We start from the raw sequence: 15,236 nt of genomic DNA, 5'->3' as shown, positions 1-15,236 counted from the left end.
AGTATATCTACACTGAAAGTTTTGCTTTGCTCACCAGTTACAGCCATCCATTATTTGCCCTCCAATAATACTTATTTTTTGTCTTGCTGTAGTTCCCTTGACAAGGCTAAATTCAGGTTTCTAGCATAGACATTAATAACAGGCAGAAGGCTTACCTTGTTGGAAATGAAATGCTGATGATCCTGAAGGTTGAAATTCTGGGAATTTTTCAAGACAAGCTGGTCCATGCCAGGCCACGCTAGTTTCCAGAGGCAGATTCTGCACTGAGGGAGCTGATTATCAAACAGGATATTCTAAGCCCTCTTGGTATTATTCAATATTACCTCTTTCCTGTCTTCTTTAATACTGTATTTTTCAGAGTATAAGACACACCTTTTTCCCTCAAAAAAGAGGCTGAAAATCTGGGTGCGTCTTATACACTGAATACAGCTTTTTCTTTGCATCCTGAAACCCTGCCCCTGGCCGTGCATAACTTGTAAGAGGCTTTCAGGGAGCTCCTGGGGGCTGGGGAAGGCAGAAATGAGCAAAAAAACCAGGCCGTTTTTCACTCAAATTTTCCTCCCCCAGCCCCCAGGTGCACTCTATAAGCTTCCTAATGCCCCCTTTTTTTGACAAAAAAACGGGCCCGTTTTTGCAAAACGGGCTGTTTTTTGCTCTTTTTTGGACCCCCCACCCCGGAGGAACACTCTGCAAGCCTCCTAAGGGCTATTCATACCCTTTTTTAAAAAAAAAATGGGCCCGTTTTCACGAAAAACGGGCCATTTTGGGGAGGTTTGCAGAGTGCAAAACCTTTTTTTAAAAAAATTGCCTCTTCAAAACCTTGGTGCGTCTTATACTCTGGTGCATCTTATACTCTGAAAAGTACGGTATGTATTTTTATGAGAGGGAGAGGGGGAGTGGGAGGGAAGGAGGGAGGGAGGGAGAGAGAGAGAGAGAGAGAGAGAGATCCTTTACTGAAGGAATTTCAGGCACAGGGACTGTCATAGGCTGGTTTTAGGATGCATCCACAGGTGACAAAATATAGATGGAAGCAATGGTGGGATTCAAATAATTTAACAACTGATTCTTAAAACGTGTGCCAAAATGTGATATTTATGAAATATTAGCTGATAACCCTGGGTATCTATTTATTCTAATTCTGTATTAGACAGGAAAAGCCCTGATTTTAGCGACAATTAAATTAGTTACAATTTTTTTCCCTGTGCCCCCAGAAGCGTCAAGAAAAGTGATACCACCTTAATTTCTAATGTTGGATTTTGGTTCACCAACAAAACTGCGAAGCCCTTATCCGCGCCGACATAAGTGCGGAGGGCAAATCCGCGCCGTCCGAAGCGCTAAGGAAAAAGGCAACCCTAGCGCGACAACATAACCGCGGAGGGCAAATCCGCACCTTCTGAAGCACTCAGCACCCTAACCCTAAACCTAACCCTAAACCTAACCCTAAACCTAACCCTAAACCTAACCCTAAACCTAACCCTAACCCTAAACCTAACCCTTACCTTAATTTAAATCGGCTTTCTGCCGCCGCACTGTTTTAAAGCGCCCTTCTGTCGCCGCGCTGTTGTCGCCGCGGTGATGACGTCGCGGTGATGATGTCGCAGCTTTAGGGATGCGGTTTTTTTGCCGCTATTTTGACGAGCGCGGTTTTGTCGGGCCACGTTGGATTTTCCCTCTTACCAGAGGGAGCCCCCTTGTGGAGTACTGTGAAGCCGTTACCATGGTGACTCCACTGCGCTGCACAGTAGGAGCCATTTTACGGCAGTACAGTAGAAGCCATTGTAAGACAGAACAGGGTGTATCTTAGCGGAACACCCCCCCCAAGGGGCGTTAGGGGTGTCTTTGAAGTAATAGAGGTAAGGCTACGTAAAGACATGCGTAGCTACCGTGATCTCAGTAGCTGGTTATCTCGGATACCTACAAGCTCACCTAATTAGCAGAACCAGATGTGGGAAAAGAGGAAAGGTTACGTACAAACATGCACATTACAGCCATGATCTCAAGTAGACGTTTATCTTTTAGCCCATTATCTCACCGAGCAGAGACAGGCCGTATCAGGGAGTTATGTGAGACTCAACCTTGGCTGGGATAGCCTTCTGGATTCACAAGGGAAAAAAGAAGGAGTAAACCAAAAACAAGACTGTTGCTTTCTGTGCTTTTGCTTTGCTTGTTAAAACTTTATAAAAGCCAAAAAAAAAACCTCTGCATAAGACAGACATTTTGGACACAACTGCTTGATGTACTGCTGAAACCCACATGTCTTCCCCCCCCCTTCCCCCCAGTATTTGTTTCCAGAGGGTAAGTCATCTGTGTACCAAGTTTGGTTGAAATTGCTTGAGGCGTTCCAGAGTTATGGTGGAACACGCACACACGCACATGTTTTTACATATATAGGTAATAAAAAAGGGAGTGAAATCATGACTTGTGTTTTATTTCAAAGTATTACACCAAGGAAATTTGACGTCGTTCAAGCATCAGAAGGAGAGAACGTTGGAAGCATCACTGCTGACATCAGAAAGTTAACCTTAAACAAAAGGGGAAAGAGAATATCTTTCACTTTCCGGAAAATAAAGAGAAGCCCTTGTTGCTGCTGTAAGTACTGTGCTGCATGTAATTTGAGCCTCTTTCATTGGGAATCTTTTTCAAAAGAGTGTGATTTTCAGTAATAATTTTGTCTTTCAAAAACAGCAATTATAAGTCCCTATTGCAGAATTGTATTTTTTTTAAAAAATCCACCCATCTAATCCTAGAACCGATATTGAATTGAGACATGTCTGATTATTTGTGAGTTACATCATAGCTTATCTTTACTACAGAGGTGACTTTAGACCGGGGAGAGGGGCAAACTCGCAGCCCGCGGGCCAGATGCATCACACGCTGGCCATGCCCACCCCCTTTTAGCGAAGGGAAAGTCGTAATACGTCACGTGACGACAACATGACAATGCGAGTTTGACACCCCTGCTTTAGACAGTCTTCAGAGGGTTAAAATAAAACAACATGATTATTAAAATAATAATCCAAAATAGTAACTGAAGAGTTCAGTAATAATATAATACAGATCCAGGGCCTAAAAGTCATCATTCCTTTTCCAATCAGTGATGATAAGAACAAGACAGATCTACCCACAAAGCTAGTTTAAAATTCCATCAGCTGATATGCCTGAGAGAACATTCAGAACTTTTAATACCATACAAAAGGCCAAGAGTTCTAAAATTCTAGAGAACTAGAAAGCTACTTTTCTATTTTATTAGTTCTTAGCTCAGGGGTTCCTACGCTCTTTTTCCTGATGGTCTCATTTGGAGTTACAAGCTGGGGCTGGGGAATTCTGGAAGTTGAAGTCCAGACATCTTTTTACTTATTATTAAATTTATATCTTGTTTTTTTTAATTTTAGGGTGTTCATAAGGCTGTGTATCTTCCTCATAACAGCAACTTTATGAGATGGGTTGGTTTGAGAGAGAGTGCCTGGCCCACACAGCCAGCTTCCATACCTAGGAGTGAACTAGAACAGATAATTTTGGTTTCAACATCTTAGGTAAAGATAAAGGTTCCCCTCACACATATGTGCTAGTTGTTCCCGACTCTAAGGGGTGGTGCTCATCTCCATTTCAAAGCCGAAGAGCCAACGCTGTCCGAAGACGTCTCCGTAGTCATGTAGCCGGCATGACTAAATGCCGAAGGCGCACGGAATGCTGTTACCTTCCCACCAAAGGTGGTTCCTATTTTTTCTACTTGCATTTTTACATGCTTTCAAACTGCTAGGTTGGCAGAAGCTGGAACAAATAATGAGAGCTCACTCTGTTATGCAGCGCTAGGGATTCGAACCGCCAAACTACTGACCTTTCTTTTATTTATTAGACTTATATACCGCTTCCTAGGGCTTTCAGCCCTCTCTAAGCGGTTTACAAATTTTTTAGCAAATTGAGTCAGCAACTTGCCCCTACAGTCCGGGTCCTCATTTCACCCACCTCGGAAGGATGGAAGGCTGAGTCGACCTTGAGCCGGTGAGATTTGAACCGCTGAACTGCAGATCACAGTCAGCTAAAGTGGCCTGCAGTACTGCACCCTAACCACTGCGCCACCTCGGCTCTTTTCTGTTTGACAAGCTCAGCATCGTAGCCACCGACTCACCACCTCAGCATCTTAATCTCTCTAATATATTGTCAATATGTAGGAAGTCCTCAATTAGTGACTGTTGGTTTCACAAAGTTACAACCTATTTGATAAAGGGGAACTTACGACCCCAATCCGAAGTTCCGATGGTCGCTCCTCAACCCCAATGATCAAGTGACCGCACATTGCTCAGCAATGTGGCCTCATTTATGGCTGTTTGCAGCATCCCAAGATCAAGTGACCACATTTTATGAAACCGGCACTTACCTCCACACATAGAAGGTTTCCACTGCCCTTTTTCTATGCAGATGGCACATTTCCAACGAAACTGTAAGGTCAACTCTCCATGCTTTCTATCTCCAAGAAATATAGATGAGGCTGTAGGCTGGTGCTTTGCTTTCCAGCATATTAACACCCTATAATAGAAGTTAAATGGATTCTATACGAATGCAAAAAAAAATCAATTTGTTTAGCACGGTCACTTGTAACAAGTGTCTCGGGATAATAGCTTTGTTTTCCTCTTTCAAATTATGTACATGAGATTCACAGCCAGATTTCTTATGTTTATTTTTGTGATGGTACATTAGGCTACTGATGAAAAATTTTGTCTGGAAATAAATGGGTTATGTTGAAATCCACTGTATAGAGTCTGGGCCATTAAGACTGGTGTCACTGTGGTGTCATTATACATAATTATTAGCCTAGACAATAAAGGTCAGCTTTCTCCCCCCCATAATTCTGGCTCCGTTGTTTGGCCTTGTATAAGCTGACTAGAGCAGGGACCTGGTGGCTCAGTGGCTAAGACGCTGAGCTTGTCGATCAGAGAGGTCAGCAGTTGAGTGATTTGAATCCCTAGCGCCTGATAACGGAGTGAGCTCCTGTTACTTGTCCCAACCTAGCAGTTCTAAAGCATGTAAAAATGCAAGTAGAAAAATAGCAGGGACATGCAGTCACTAGAGGCAAGGGAGGCGGGGCCTCACCAGTCTCCTCAGAGAAAGGAAAGGATTTTAAATAATTTTCTTAAAATAATTAAAGCCAGGGTAGTTGCTACCAGATTTCAAGTCACAGTGGCTTGGTGTCTGCTCTCAGTATTAACTAGGAGGAGGCCAGAGAACTAGGGGCCTCTTTTGCATAAGGAATTTTTCGCCTTTTAAGAGTTAAGCAAGGGTTAACAAGCAAAGAATTCCTTATGCAAATGAGGCACATATTCTCTCGCCTCCTGTAGAGGGCATTTTTAGAGGCTTTTTAGAGTTCTCTGGGAGCAGCTAGCTCAGTCTGACAGAGCTCTGGCTTTTCAAGAGGGCAGGGCACGGCAGGGAGAAGCAGAGTTGAAATCATCTCTGAAACAGCTGGAAAAGGTGTGTGTGGGGAGGGGGGAGGAATTCAAAAAGTTTGATTGGAAGGCAGCGGGGGAAGGGGGGGTATGGCAGAGGAGCTGCTTTCAAGCCTTTGGAAAATATATCCAATCCAACTTCTGTGTTTGTGTTTGAGAGTGAGTGAATGAGAGAGGGATCGAAGTTCTCTGTGTGCGTGTGTCTGTTTGAGAGAGGGAGGGAGAGAGGGAGAAAGGAGGGGGAGGGAGAAGAAAAAGAATGGGAAAACTTATTTTGCAAGGGGGAAAAATGCTGTCGCTTTAAATCAGAACTGAGCATGCCTGACTGTGGAATTCTGGGAGTTGAAGTCCACAAGTCTAAAAAGTGCCTCACCAGGGCTAAAGCTGACCGCACGTCACTGAAAAATAGGGACTACTTTTGGTGGGAAGGTAACAGTATTCTGTGTGTCTTCGATGTTGAGTCATCCCGGCCACATGACCACAGAGATATCTTTGGACAGCGCTGGGTCTTCGGTTTTGAAGCGGAGATGAGCACTGCCCCCTAGAGTCGGGAACGACTAGCACATATGTGTGAGGGGAACCTTTACCTTACCTTTACCTTAAGCTGACTAGGAATTCTGGGTGTTAAAATCCTAAAATGGCTGATTCAGTACCAGGTTACAAAAACCAAAGAAAAACATGGCTTGCCTTCATTGTGGCTTTCTCTCTTCCTTCTGTTTCGATCAGTCAGAAAGCTCTGAAAACCTTGCATGAAATGCAAGGAATAAATAATCCCCTTTTCTCATTGACCATATTTTTTCTAATTAACCTATTAAAAAAAAGAGTGCATGGGTAACTAAACTATGATTAATATTGTCATTTACAAATGCTGGGAATCAGAGGAAATGAACAGGCAGGCCGAGGGGATTCTTTGAGCTCTCAGAGAAGGGGCTTCTCTTCTAACGAAACCCTTTGATGTCTCCGGAAAGGCCATTCCAGAAGGATGCTAGAAGATGACAGGAAAGTAGAAAAGAGGAAGGAGCTCCAACATATAAGTGTCCAGTAGATGGCAGCACCAAACTAACTTTGGCCATTCTTAAACAGGCTAAAAGGTTGGATCTGTCTAGTGTTTGGGTAGGGAACCAACAGAAGATATTATAGTTGTAGTCTAGGCTGGGAAGTTGAAAAATAGCTTGAGGAACATAATGACAAGCTTCATCCATATTGTTGGATGGATAAATGTGTGAGTGTCACCATTTGCCAGCCTGACTTTTTTATTTGCTACTATATCAATCAAAGAGACGCAGTGGCTCAGTGGCTAAGACCCTGAGCTTGTCGATCAGAAAAGTTGGCAGTTTGGCGGTTCAAATCCCTAGCGCGACGTAACAGAGTGAGCTCCCAGCTTCTGTCAACCTAGCAGTTCAAAAGCATGTAAAAATGCAAGTAGAAAAATAGGGACCACCTTTGGTGGGAAGGTAACAGGTTCCGTGCATCTTTGACATTTAGTCATGCCAGTCACAAGACCACGGGGTCATCTTCGGACAGCGCTGGCTCTTCAGTTTTGAAACGGAGATGAGCACCGCCCCCTAGAGTCAGGAACGACTAGCACATATGTGCAAGGGGAACCTTTACCTTTATATCAATAGAGAAACGCTTGAGGTACTGTAGGTTGGATCCTGGCCATACCAGCATATCATTCCTGGAATATGATTTTCATAGCAGCTAATTCACAGTCAATCATTTATTTACTTTTACAGTATGACTAGGCATATTTCTAATTTGGGATTTGCTGTATGCACTTTTCCTAAAAGGTGAGTTCAATTTCATTACCAATTGCTCAGAATAACAATCTGGTGAGATTATTCTCTAATTTCCTCTTTGTCTCCTACATTTGTATGTCCTGAAATATTTTCAGTTTCTAAAAATGCCTACGGCATCTATTTGAGGCTCAGAGGCAAATAAAAAGATTTTAGCCCATATATATTGTGTTTCACTTATAAAAGAATATGTTTGAATGTTTGAATGTTTATTTTATTTATATGCCGCCCTTTTCCCCCGAAGGGGACTCAGGGCGGCTCACAACTCAACTAAGGGAGGGGGATACAGACAAAAAATTAAAACAACGCACAGCAATACATAATTTAAAACACACAACAGTCATACCATTCGAGAAGGGGGTAGAAGCTTTTTAGTCCCAGGCCTGTCGGAATAGCCAGGTTTTAAGGGATTTGCGGAAGGTCTGGAGGGTGGTGAGGGTTCGAATCTCCACGGGGAGTTCGTTCCAGAGGGTCGGAGCGGCCACAGAGAAGGCTCTCCTCCGAGTAGTCGCCAGTTGACACTGGCCGGCGGATGGAATTCGGAGGAGGCCTAATCTGTGGGATCTAATTGGTCTAGTGGAGGTAATTGGCAGCAGGCGGTCTCTCAAGTACCCAGGTCCAATACCATATTAGGTGGGGCAGGAAGTTTGTTAGCTGCCTAGAGAGATATCTACAGTCTCGTTGCTTACTCCAATCCTGTTTCATAATGTCCCGGTTAGTGATGACTACCTTTTGAACATGGCACAATTTCTTATTTAAGAGGAGGAAAGCAACAGACTGAGAGCCTCTCTTAACAACTGTTCAAATTAATTGTGGTGCTGAGCAATTGGTAGTTACAACTGGTCCTCATACACATATTGCTTGCAGTGTCCTGCAGTCATGTGGTCACCATTTATGACGTCTTTTCTGGCTTCCTACGAGCAAACCAATGGGGAAGACAGCAGGAGTTTGCAAATAGCAAGCACGTTATGTCCTCACTTAACAACGGTGCAGGCTTCACTTAATGTCAGCAATGCCTTAATTTCTTTGCAAAGCAGCACAGTTATGTGATGTCACGCTTTACAAATGCATCACTTAGCTGCTGTTAAATCAGGACTATCTGTAATTAAATTTTGCAATAAAAATTAACATTGAAAGTTGCAATTCAATTTGCAACAATCTATATTCTCTCCGTTAAGAAAATACAATAAAATAAAATGATTGTTCTGGGTCTAAAACTTCACAATTAAACCTATCTTCTGCCTTTCTTCTCCCAATCTCCTTCCTCCAGCATTTGCTTCCGTATGCGACAGTCAGCATAAAGAGAGGGCGCCTTTGTTTCACAATAGTGACAAAGATGCCTCTGTACTAGAGCAGAAGTACGTCCATGAAGTATATGAAGACATTGCCAGGCATTTTAGCAACACCAGGCATAGTCCGTGGCCACAAGTGATGGAGTTCCTTAAAAGCTTGCCGTGTGGGGCTATTGTGGCTGATGTTGGCTGTGGCAATGGAAAGTACTTAGGCCTCTGCAAAGAGTTGTATATGGTAAGATGATATATGGTTTGCATTTCTATAAGCTTTGTTTATGTGAATGAAGGCAAATAATACATGTCCTAGGATAATGTTGTAGTTTCCAATCTGGTTGGTTACTAGGACCAAGGGTTTACCATATTTTTGGGAGTATAAGACACTCCGAAGTATAAGGCACATCTAGTTTTGGGGGAGGGGAAAAAAAACTGCCTCTGCCTCCCAGCAATTTGCCTCCTTGCAGCAAACAGCCTGTTTCAGTTTCAGCAAAGCTTGATAAGCACAAGCAGCTGATTGTCGGTTGGATCAGCCTCCCGACTATCAGCTGTTTTAGGCTGCAGGGTTTGCATAGCTTTTACCGCCTCTGCCTGCCCCATTTTTGGCCTGCTCATCCTGTTTTCAGCTTCTGTATGCCCCATTTTCAGTCTCCGCACGCCCCGTTTTCAGCCTCCACATGCCCCAATTTTCTCCTGTTTTAGATGGCGGGGATCGGAATGGGCGGAAAATGGGGCATGCGGAGGCCAAAAACGGGGTGCACAGAGGCCAAAAATGGGATGTGGAGGCTGAAAATGGGGCACGTGGAGGCAGCAATAGGCAATCACAATCTCTGCAGCCTGAAACACCTGATGGTTGGGAGGCCGATCCAACTGACAATCAACTGCTTGTGCTAATCAGGCTGTGCTGAAGCTGAAACAGGCTGTTTGCTGCAAGGAGGCAAATTGCTGGGAGGCAGAGCCAAAGGGTGGGGGCCAGCAGATGGGCGGGGCTACATTCAGTGTATAAGAGACACCTATATTTTCACCTTTTAGTGTGGGGGGGAGGGGGGAAGTGTGTCTTATACTCTGAAAAATACGGTAGCCTTCTGAGATAATGGCAGTTCTCCCTACCAGAATGTGTTTATTTATATGCTACATTTAAATAACCTTTTAAAATTTAGAACAGGTAATCTCTTTTAGTTGTTGGCGTCCTTACGGACATCCTATAGCAGTTTACTCTTTCGCTTTAGAGGCAAGAAGCAGATAAAAATTTATAGCGAAATCCATAAATAATCAAAACACATCTAAACTGAATAAATATTCAGAGAATCTTTAGAAGTTGTTTCAGTGCTTAAACCAATTCAGCTGCAAATAATTTTGGCTAAGTTAGATAAAAATCCCCCAAATCTTTTATTGGGGGCGGCTGTAAGAGAAGACAGGTAGTTCTCAATTTACATCCATTTGATTAGTGACCAAAGTTACAACAGCAAAGAAAAGTGACTTACGACATCTTTGACGCTTAGGACTGTTGCAGATAATGTGGTAACATTATCAAAATTTGGATTCTTGGCAACTTGGCAACTGACAAGGATCATAAGGGCATATAGATCACCTTTTACAACCTTCTGACAAGCAACTGGGGGAAGCTAGATTTATTTAACAACTGCAGTGATTCACTTAATTGTTAAGAAAGGTCACAAAATGGGGCAAAACTCACTTAACAACTGTCTTGCTTAACAACAGAAATTTTGAGCTTAATTGTGGTTGAAAGTTGAGGACTAACTGCATTGAGTTGCCCTTGAAGAAGGTTTCAGCAACTATTAAATAGACATAGTTTAGCCCCAAAAGGTAAGGGGGAGTGAAAAAGAAGCTGATAGTTGATCAGCCTTGATTCTCTTTGGTACAAGACCAGGAAAATATATAAAATGGAATTCCATAGTTCTTATAGTTTCTGTCTCCTAACCTGGCTGACTTGACTGATTCATGCCTGAACTATGCTTTTAAATCTAACCATACATAGTACTGGATAGGATTTTAGGCCTATTCTTAGTATTGCATTGCACAGTTCCTAGCAAGGAATTTTCTGACTATATTTACCAATCCCATTTGTTTTCTTTCTATGGCAGGGGTGTCAAACACAAGGCCCATGGGCCCAATCAAGCCCGCAGGGTGCTTAGATCTGGCCAGCGGGGCTGTCTTGGAAACAGAGAAGGACCTGCCTGCGGTGCCTCTGCCAGCAAAAATGGAGCTTGGGAAGGCCTCATGCGGCCCTCCCTAGCTCCATTTTCACTGGTAGAGGGTTGCAGGAGACAGTCGCAGCCAGAAGCAGAACTCATGAGCCTGTTTTCACTGGCAGATGGCTTGGGCCATCACAGGCGCCCCCGACAAAAGTGATGTCAAAATGGCCACGCCCCCACGCCCCCTGAGGTCAAACAAAATCCTGATGTACTCCTCAATAAAATTGAGTTTGACACTCCTGTTCTATGGTTTTCACATTTTCCCTTTGAGTGTGTCTGAAACAGCTACCTTCCATTTTCATATAATAAATCAGGCCATTACAAAAATATTAGATAATAGAATATAAATCAAACCACAGTCTGGTTCACTTTGTCCAGATTCATATTACTATATTTTTCGGAGTATAAGACGCACCTTTTTCCCTCAAAAATAGGCTGAAAATCTGAGTGCGTCTTATACACTGAATACAGCATTTTTTTTGCCTCCTGAAACCCCGCCCCTTCACCAAAATGACCCTGCGTAGCTTGTAAGAGGCTTTCAGAGAGCTCCTGGAGGCTGTGGAGGGCAGAAATGAGGAAAAATGAACCGTTTTTTGCTCAATTTTGCCCCCCCCCCCAGCAGCACTCTCTAAGCTTCCTAATGCCCTTTTTTGACAAAAAATGGGCCCGTTTGCACAAAAAACGGGCTGTTTTTTGCTCCTTTTTGGCCCCCCACCTCCCCAGGAACACTCTACAAGCCTCCTAAGGGCTAGTCATGGCCTTTTTTGGGAAAAAAAACCTGGGCCCATTTTTGCAAAAAACTATGAAAAATACGGTAGTTGTAATATCAAGTAATGTTTGCTGGAAGCATCATGTAATCATATCTAAAAAAAGACAAGAATATATGAGACATAAATAATGAAGCAATAGGTTTTCAATCTACATCCAAAATTAAAATCATAGGAGAATTTGCTTAGCTTCAGACTAATTGTTTTTTTTTTTTACAATTGCTTGTACAGCAATTGTAAAGTCTTAGGCTTGATGGATTGTAATCTGTAAAGCAAACGTATTACCCTTCCTGGCTTCTCTTAAGTTTATCCTGCCTATCAGATCATAGTTTAAAAGGTTTTAGTTGTGTGTTGCCACATCACCCAAACCAAATATTGATTGTGGGGCCATATGTTAAAGTCATTACCATCTAGGTATAAGAGGTTAGGTCCATGTGGTGGGTATAATCAGGAAATTACATCGTTCTCAGAAGCATATACAATTAATTAATGTGAATTAATTAAAACTGGATAGCATTTTAGGAGCTAGATGAAATTACTTTCAGTTAGGGGCTGCTGGAGCTGAATAATTGTTTCACTGAACTGCAGGTTGCAACTCTCTTAAGTCATTTTCCATAAAGCCTCTGCCAATTTTAGATGATTATTGGATCTTTTTCAGATAGGAAGAGTTATGTATAAAGGACTTCTTGATGCAGCTGAACATTTTCTGATCATCGGGTTCTACTGACTTTAAACCAATAAAAAAAAACAGATACCTTGAAATTTAATTAAAAATGCACAATAATTACTTTGCTTTTGATGTTTCAGGCTTAACATGGTTACCAAATTAGAATTCTTTGGGTTTTTTGTTTGTGAGAATTATATCTACCAGGATTTCTTGGATCATTATTTACATTAGTAGGCGCATGGAATATTGTCCATAGAATGGGGTGACAGGAGATGTGAAAATAAGTTCTGAGAGAAATAAAACGTCGGAGATCCAAAGAGTGAGGTGTATAGGAGAGAGTTTACACTGTCAGTCTGTAAAGCAGTTGTGAGTATTGCACAACCTTTCTTGCTTGGTGATTAATGCAGTGTGATAAATGTCCTTTGGGTCCATATAATCCATTGGGACAAGAATGAAATAATTAGTTGACTTTTAGTACAGCTGTTTCAAGAGGAAATGTACCTTTGTAGCTATTTTTCTCAAGAATGGCCATCTTGAGGTGGTTTATAGGGACTGTCTATTTTTCTCTGTCTATTCTTTTTTCTTTGAAGGTACCATGTTTCCCTGAAAACAAGACAGAATCTTACTTTCTTTTGACCCCCGAAATAAGCACTTGGCCTTATTTTTGGGGAGGTCTTATTATTTTTGAGGTGCAGGAGGCGGCGAGCTGCTGTGTTGCAATATTTTCAGGGATGGCTTATTTTGGGGGAGGGCTTATATTTAGTGCATGCTCTCAAAGGCCCGATTGGGCTTATTATCCGGGTCTTATTATCCGGGAAGCAGGATAACTTTAGGAAATGGGATTATTTTTGCCTAATGAATAATAAATCTAGGTTGCTTGTTTTATTTGAGCTACAATCCAGTGGGTTCTTACCTGACAGTCAAAAACAGCAAAACATGTTTGTTAGTGAATATACACTGAATTTTACTGTCAGTCAAGCATTGTTCTCTCCTCAGATATTGAGACTATAATAAACAACTGGCTGTATTCTTACAAAACCTGCTGCACATCATAATCTCTGGATGATTGCAAGCTTTAGTCTTGACTGTTACAATCGCGGCTGAATCAGAGGTTATGGCCTGAAATATGGGTACATCCTCGTGCATATATATTACACATAACATACGTATGTTATACATAAGCAGGAAATGAGTGTTCTGGGTCTCAAATGATCAGCTAGCTGGTTTGAACTACATTGCTAAGAATCTCTCCTTATGCAGCTGATAATGTTGATCAAATGACCATCTAGCTGAGAGTGGATGGTCTCCTTTCCCAGCCCAAATTCAAGAACTGCATTATTTTATTATTTTATTCAACTCCTGGGTCTTTAACAAAATAACAGATTGGAAGGGTCATTGGAGGTCCTCCAATCCAACCCCCTGAACAAGCAGGAGACCCTATACCATTCCAAGTGGCTGTCCACTCTTTTCTTAAAAATCTCCATTGATGGAGCACCCATCACTTTGGAAGGCAAGCTATTCCCACAGGTTAATTGTGCTCACTGTTAGGAAATTTCTCCTTAGTTCTAGGTTGCTTCTCTCCTTGGTTAGTTTCCATCCCTAGTTTCTTGTCTTGCTTTCTGGTGCTTTGGAAAATAGATTGACCGCCTCTTTGTGGAATCCTCTAAACTAAATCTTTGTTTTCTTGGTTAGATCTTTCTTAATCTTTGTTACATCCTTGAAACTAAAAAAAACTTATTATTCATTTCTATAGATACCTATTATCAGGAAAACAATTTTATATGGAGATGCCAAGAAATGAATGGAATAATTAGAGATTCCTATATTACGTAAACAGTAGGAGAGTGTCAAAGAGTCTCAGGTTAACTTCTCATATTTACTTCTATGTCCCTATTTTTGATTAGAGTGAATAACTCCACTCTAATCAAAGGTTGAGCAGGGGGAGAAATTAACATTATCATGCAAGCAACACAAGTTACACACTTGCTTTTGATGCCATGATGCACAATTGCACATAGTTTATACAGCAGTGCCCTGATGCTCACAATATTTTAATATTGTAGCTTGTTATGGTTATGTCTGCAGCCTGGGATATTATGGTATTTGCAGTGAATCTTACATTCGGTCATAAGAGCAATCAACAAACCCAACATTTACAGGCAATGAGCATCATTGCATAATATTGCAGTAGACAAAAATCCAAATCAAAATAATATATAGATTGAAATCTTGTAAGAACAAAAAGGCAGATGTTGTAAAATCCCACTAGAAGATAAAGATAATTTAAAAGGATATAATACTTTTTAAAATGAGTACATCAGTTGTCAGTTTTCATATGTAGGTATTGTCAAAGACAGATTGCCACAGATGAAAAATTACTGCCTCCCAAAGCAAAAAAAAACAACAACTCAAGCTTAATATCAATTTATTTTTGGAGGAAACAATAAAATATTACATTTTGTAACTTTCTTTTTGTGGGAGTCTATCATTAAGGGCTCTGATTTTTCTGTCCAGTAGGTTTTGCTCAAAGATTCGAATCTGCAATGTAACTAATAATCATTTCCAAGCTACATCGTTCAGGCAGAAATATGCCTGTTTATAATTCAATAGATTCCACATGATTTAAAATGAATTGCTGAAAGCAGATGCATTGTAATAGCGGAGATTTTAATAGTAACTTGCATTTTGTAATTGAATAGAAATGAGATAAATGTGTCTGCCAAGGATGATGATGATGATGATGATGATGATAATGATGATGATAATAATAGACCTTTACTTTGAAAGACTCCAATATTTTTATAATGTCAATATAGAGGAAAAAGTGAAAGGGGGGAAAAGAAAGTCATACCTAAACTTCTGCTGACGCAAAATGTGGCAGCCATTAATTGTACACTTCATAGAACCCTGTTAGTCTGAAGCAGTATATAAATCATCCTGTATGATGCAATTTAAAAACAAAATTAACAACCTCCCCTTACAAGATGACCACTAATTACAAAAGGCGAGGTTTTTCAAACTGTGTTCTTGTGTTCTGTGTTCTGTGACTTGAGAGAGATG

General features: G+C 41.4%; 1 protein-coding gene across 2 annotated transcripts in view; it reads left to right on the top strand.

The window, feature by feature from the left end:
- Positions 1 to 15,236, top strand: part of ALKBH8 (alkB homolog 8, tRNA methyltransferase) — a 61,259-nt gene that overhangs the window by 33,686 nt on the left and 12,337 nt on the right. For both annotated transcript variants that reach the window (XM_032220030.1, XM_032220031.1), the window contains exons 9-10: positions 2,438 to 2,589; positions 8,511 to 8,767. In XM_032220030.1, the coding sequence (XP_032075921.1) occupies positions 2,438 to 2,589; positions 8,511 to 8,767 (409 nt within the window). The remainder of the gene's footprint in view (positions 1 to 2,437; positions 2,590 to 8,510; positions 8,768 to 15,236) is intronic.

Source organism: Thamnophis elegans, chromosome 6 (genome assembly GCF_009769535.1).
Source record: "Thamnophis elegans isolate rThaEle1 chromosome 6, rThaEle1.pri, whole genome shotgun sequence".
In the NCBI taxonomy this organism is placed as follows: Eukaryota; Metazoa; Chordata; class Lepidosauria; order Squamata; family Colubridae; genus Thamnophis; species Thamnophis elegans.
Note: the sequence above shows the minus strand (reverse complement) of the source record. Positions and strands in the feature narration are given on the sequence as shown.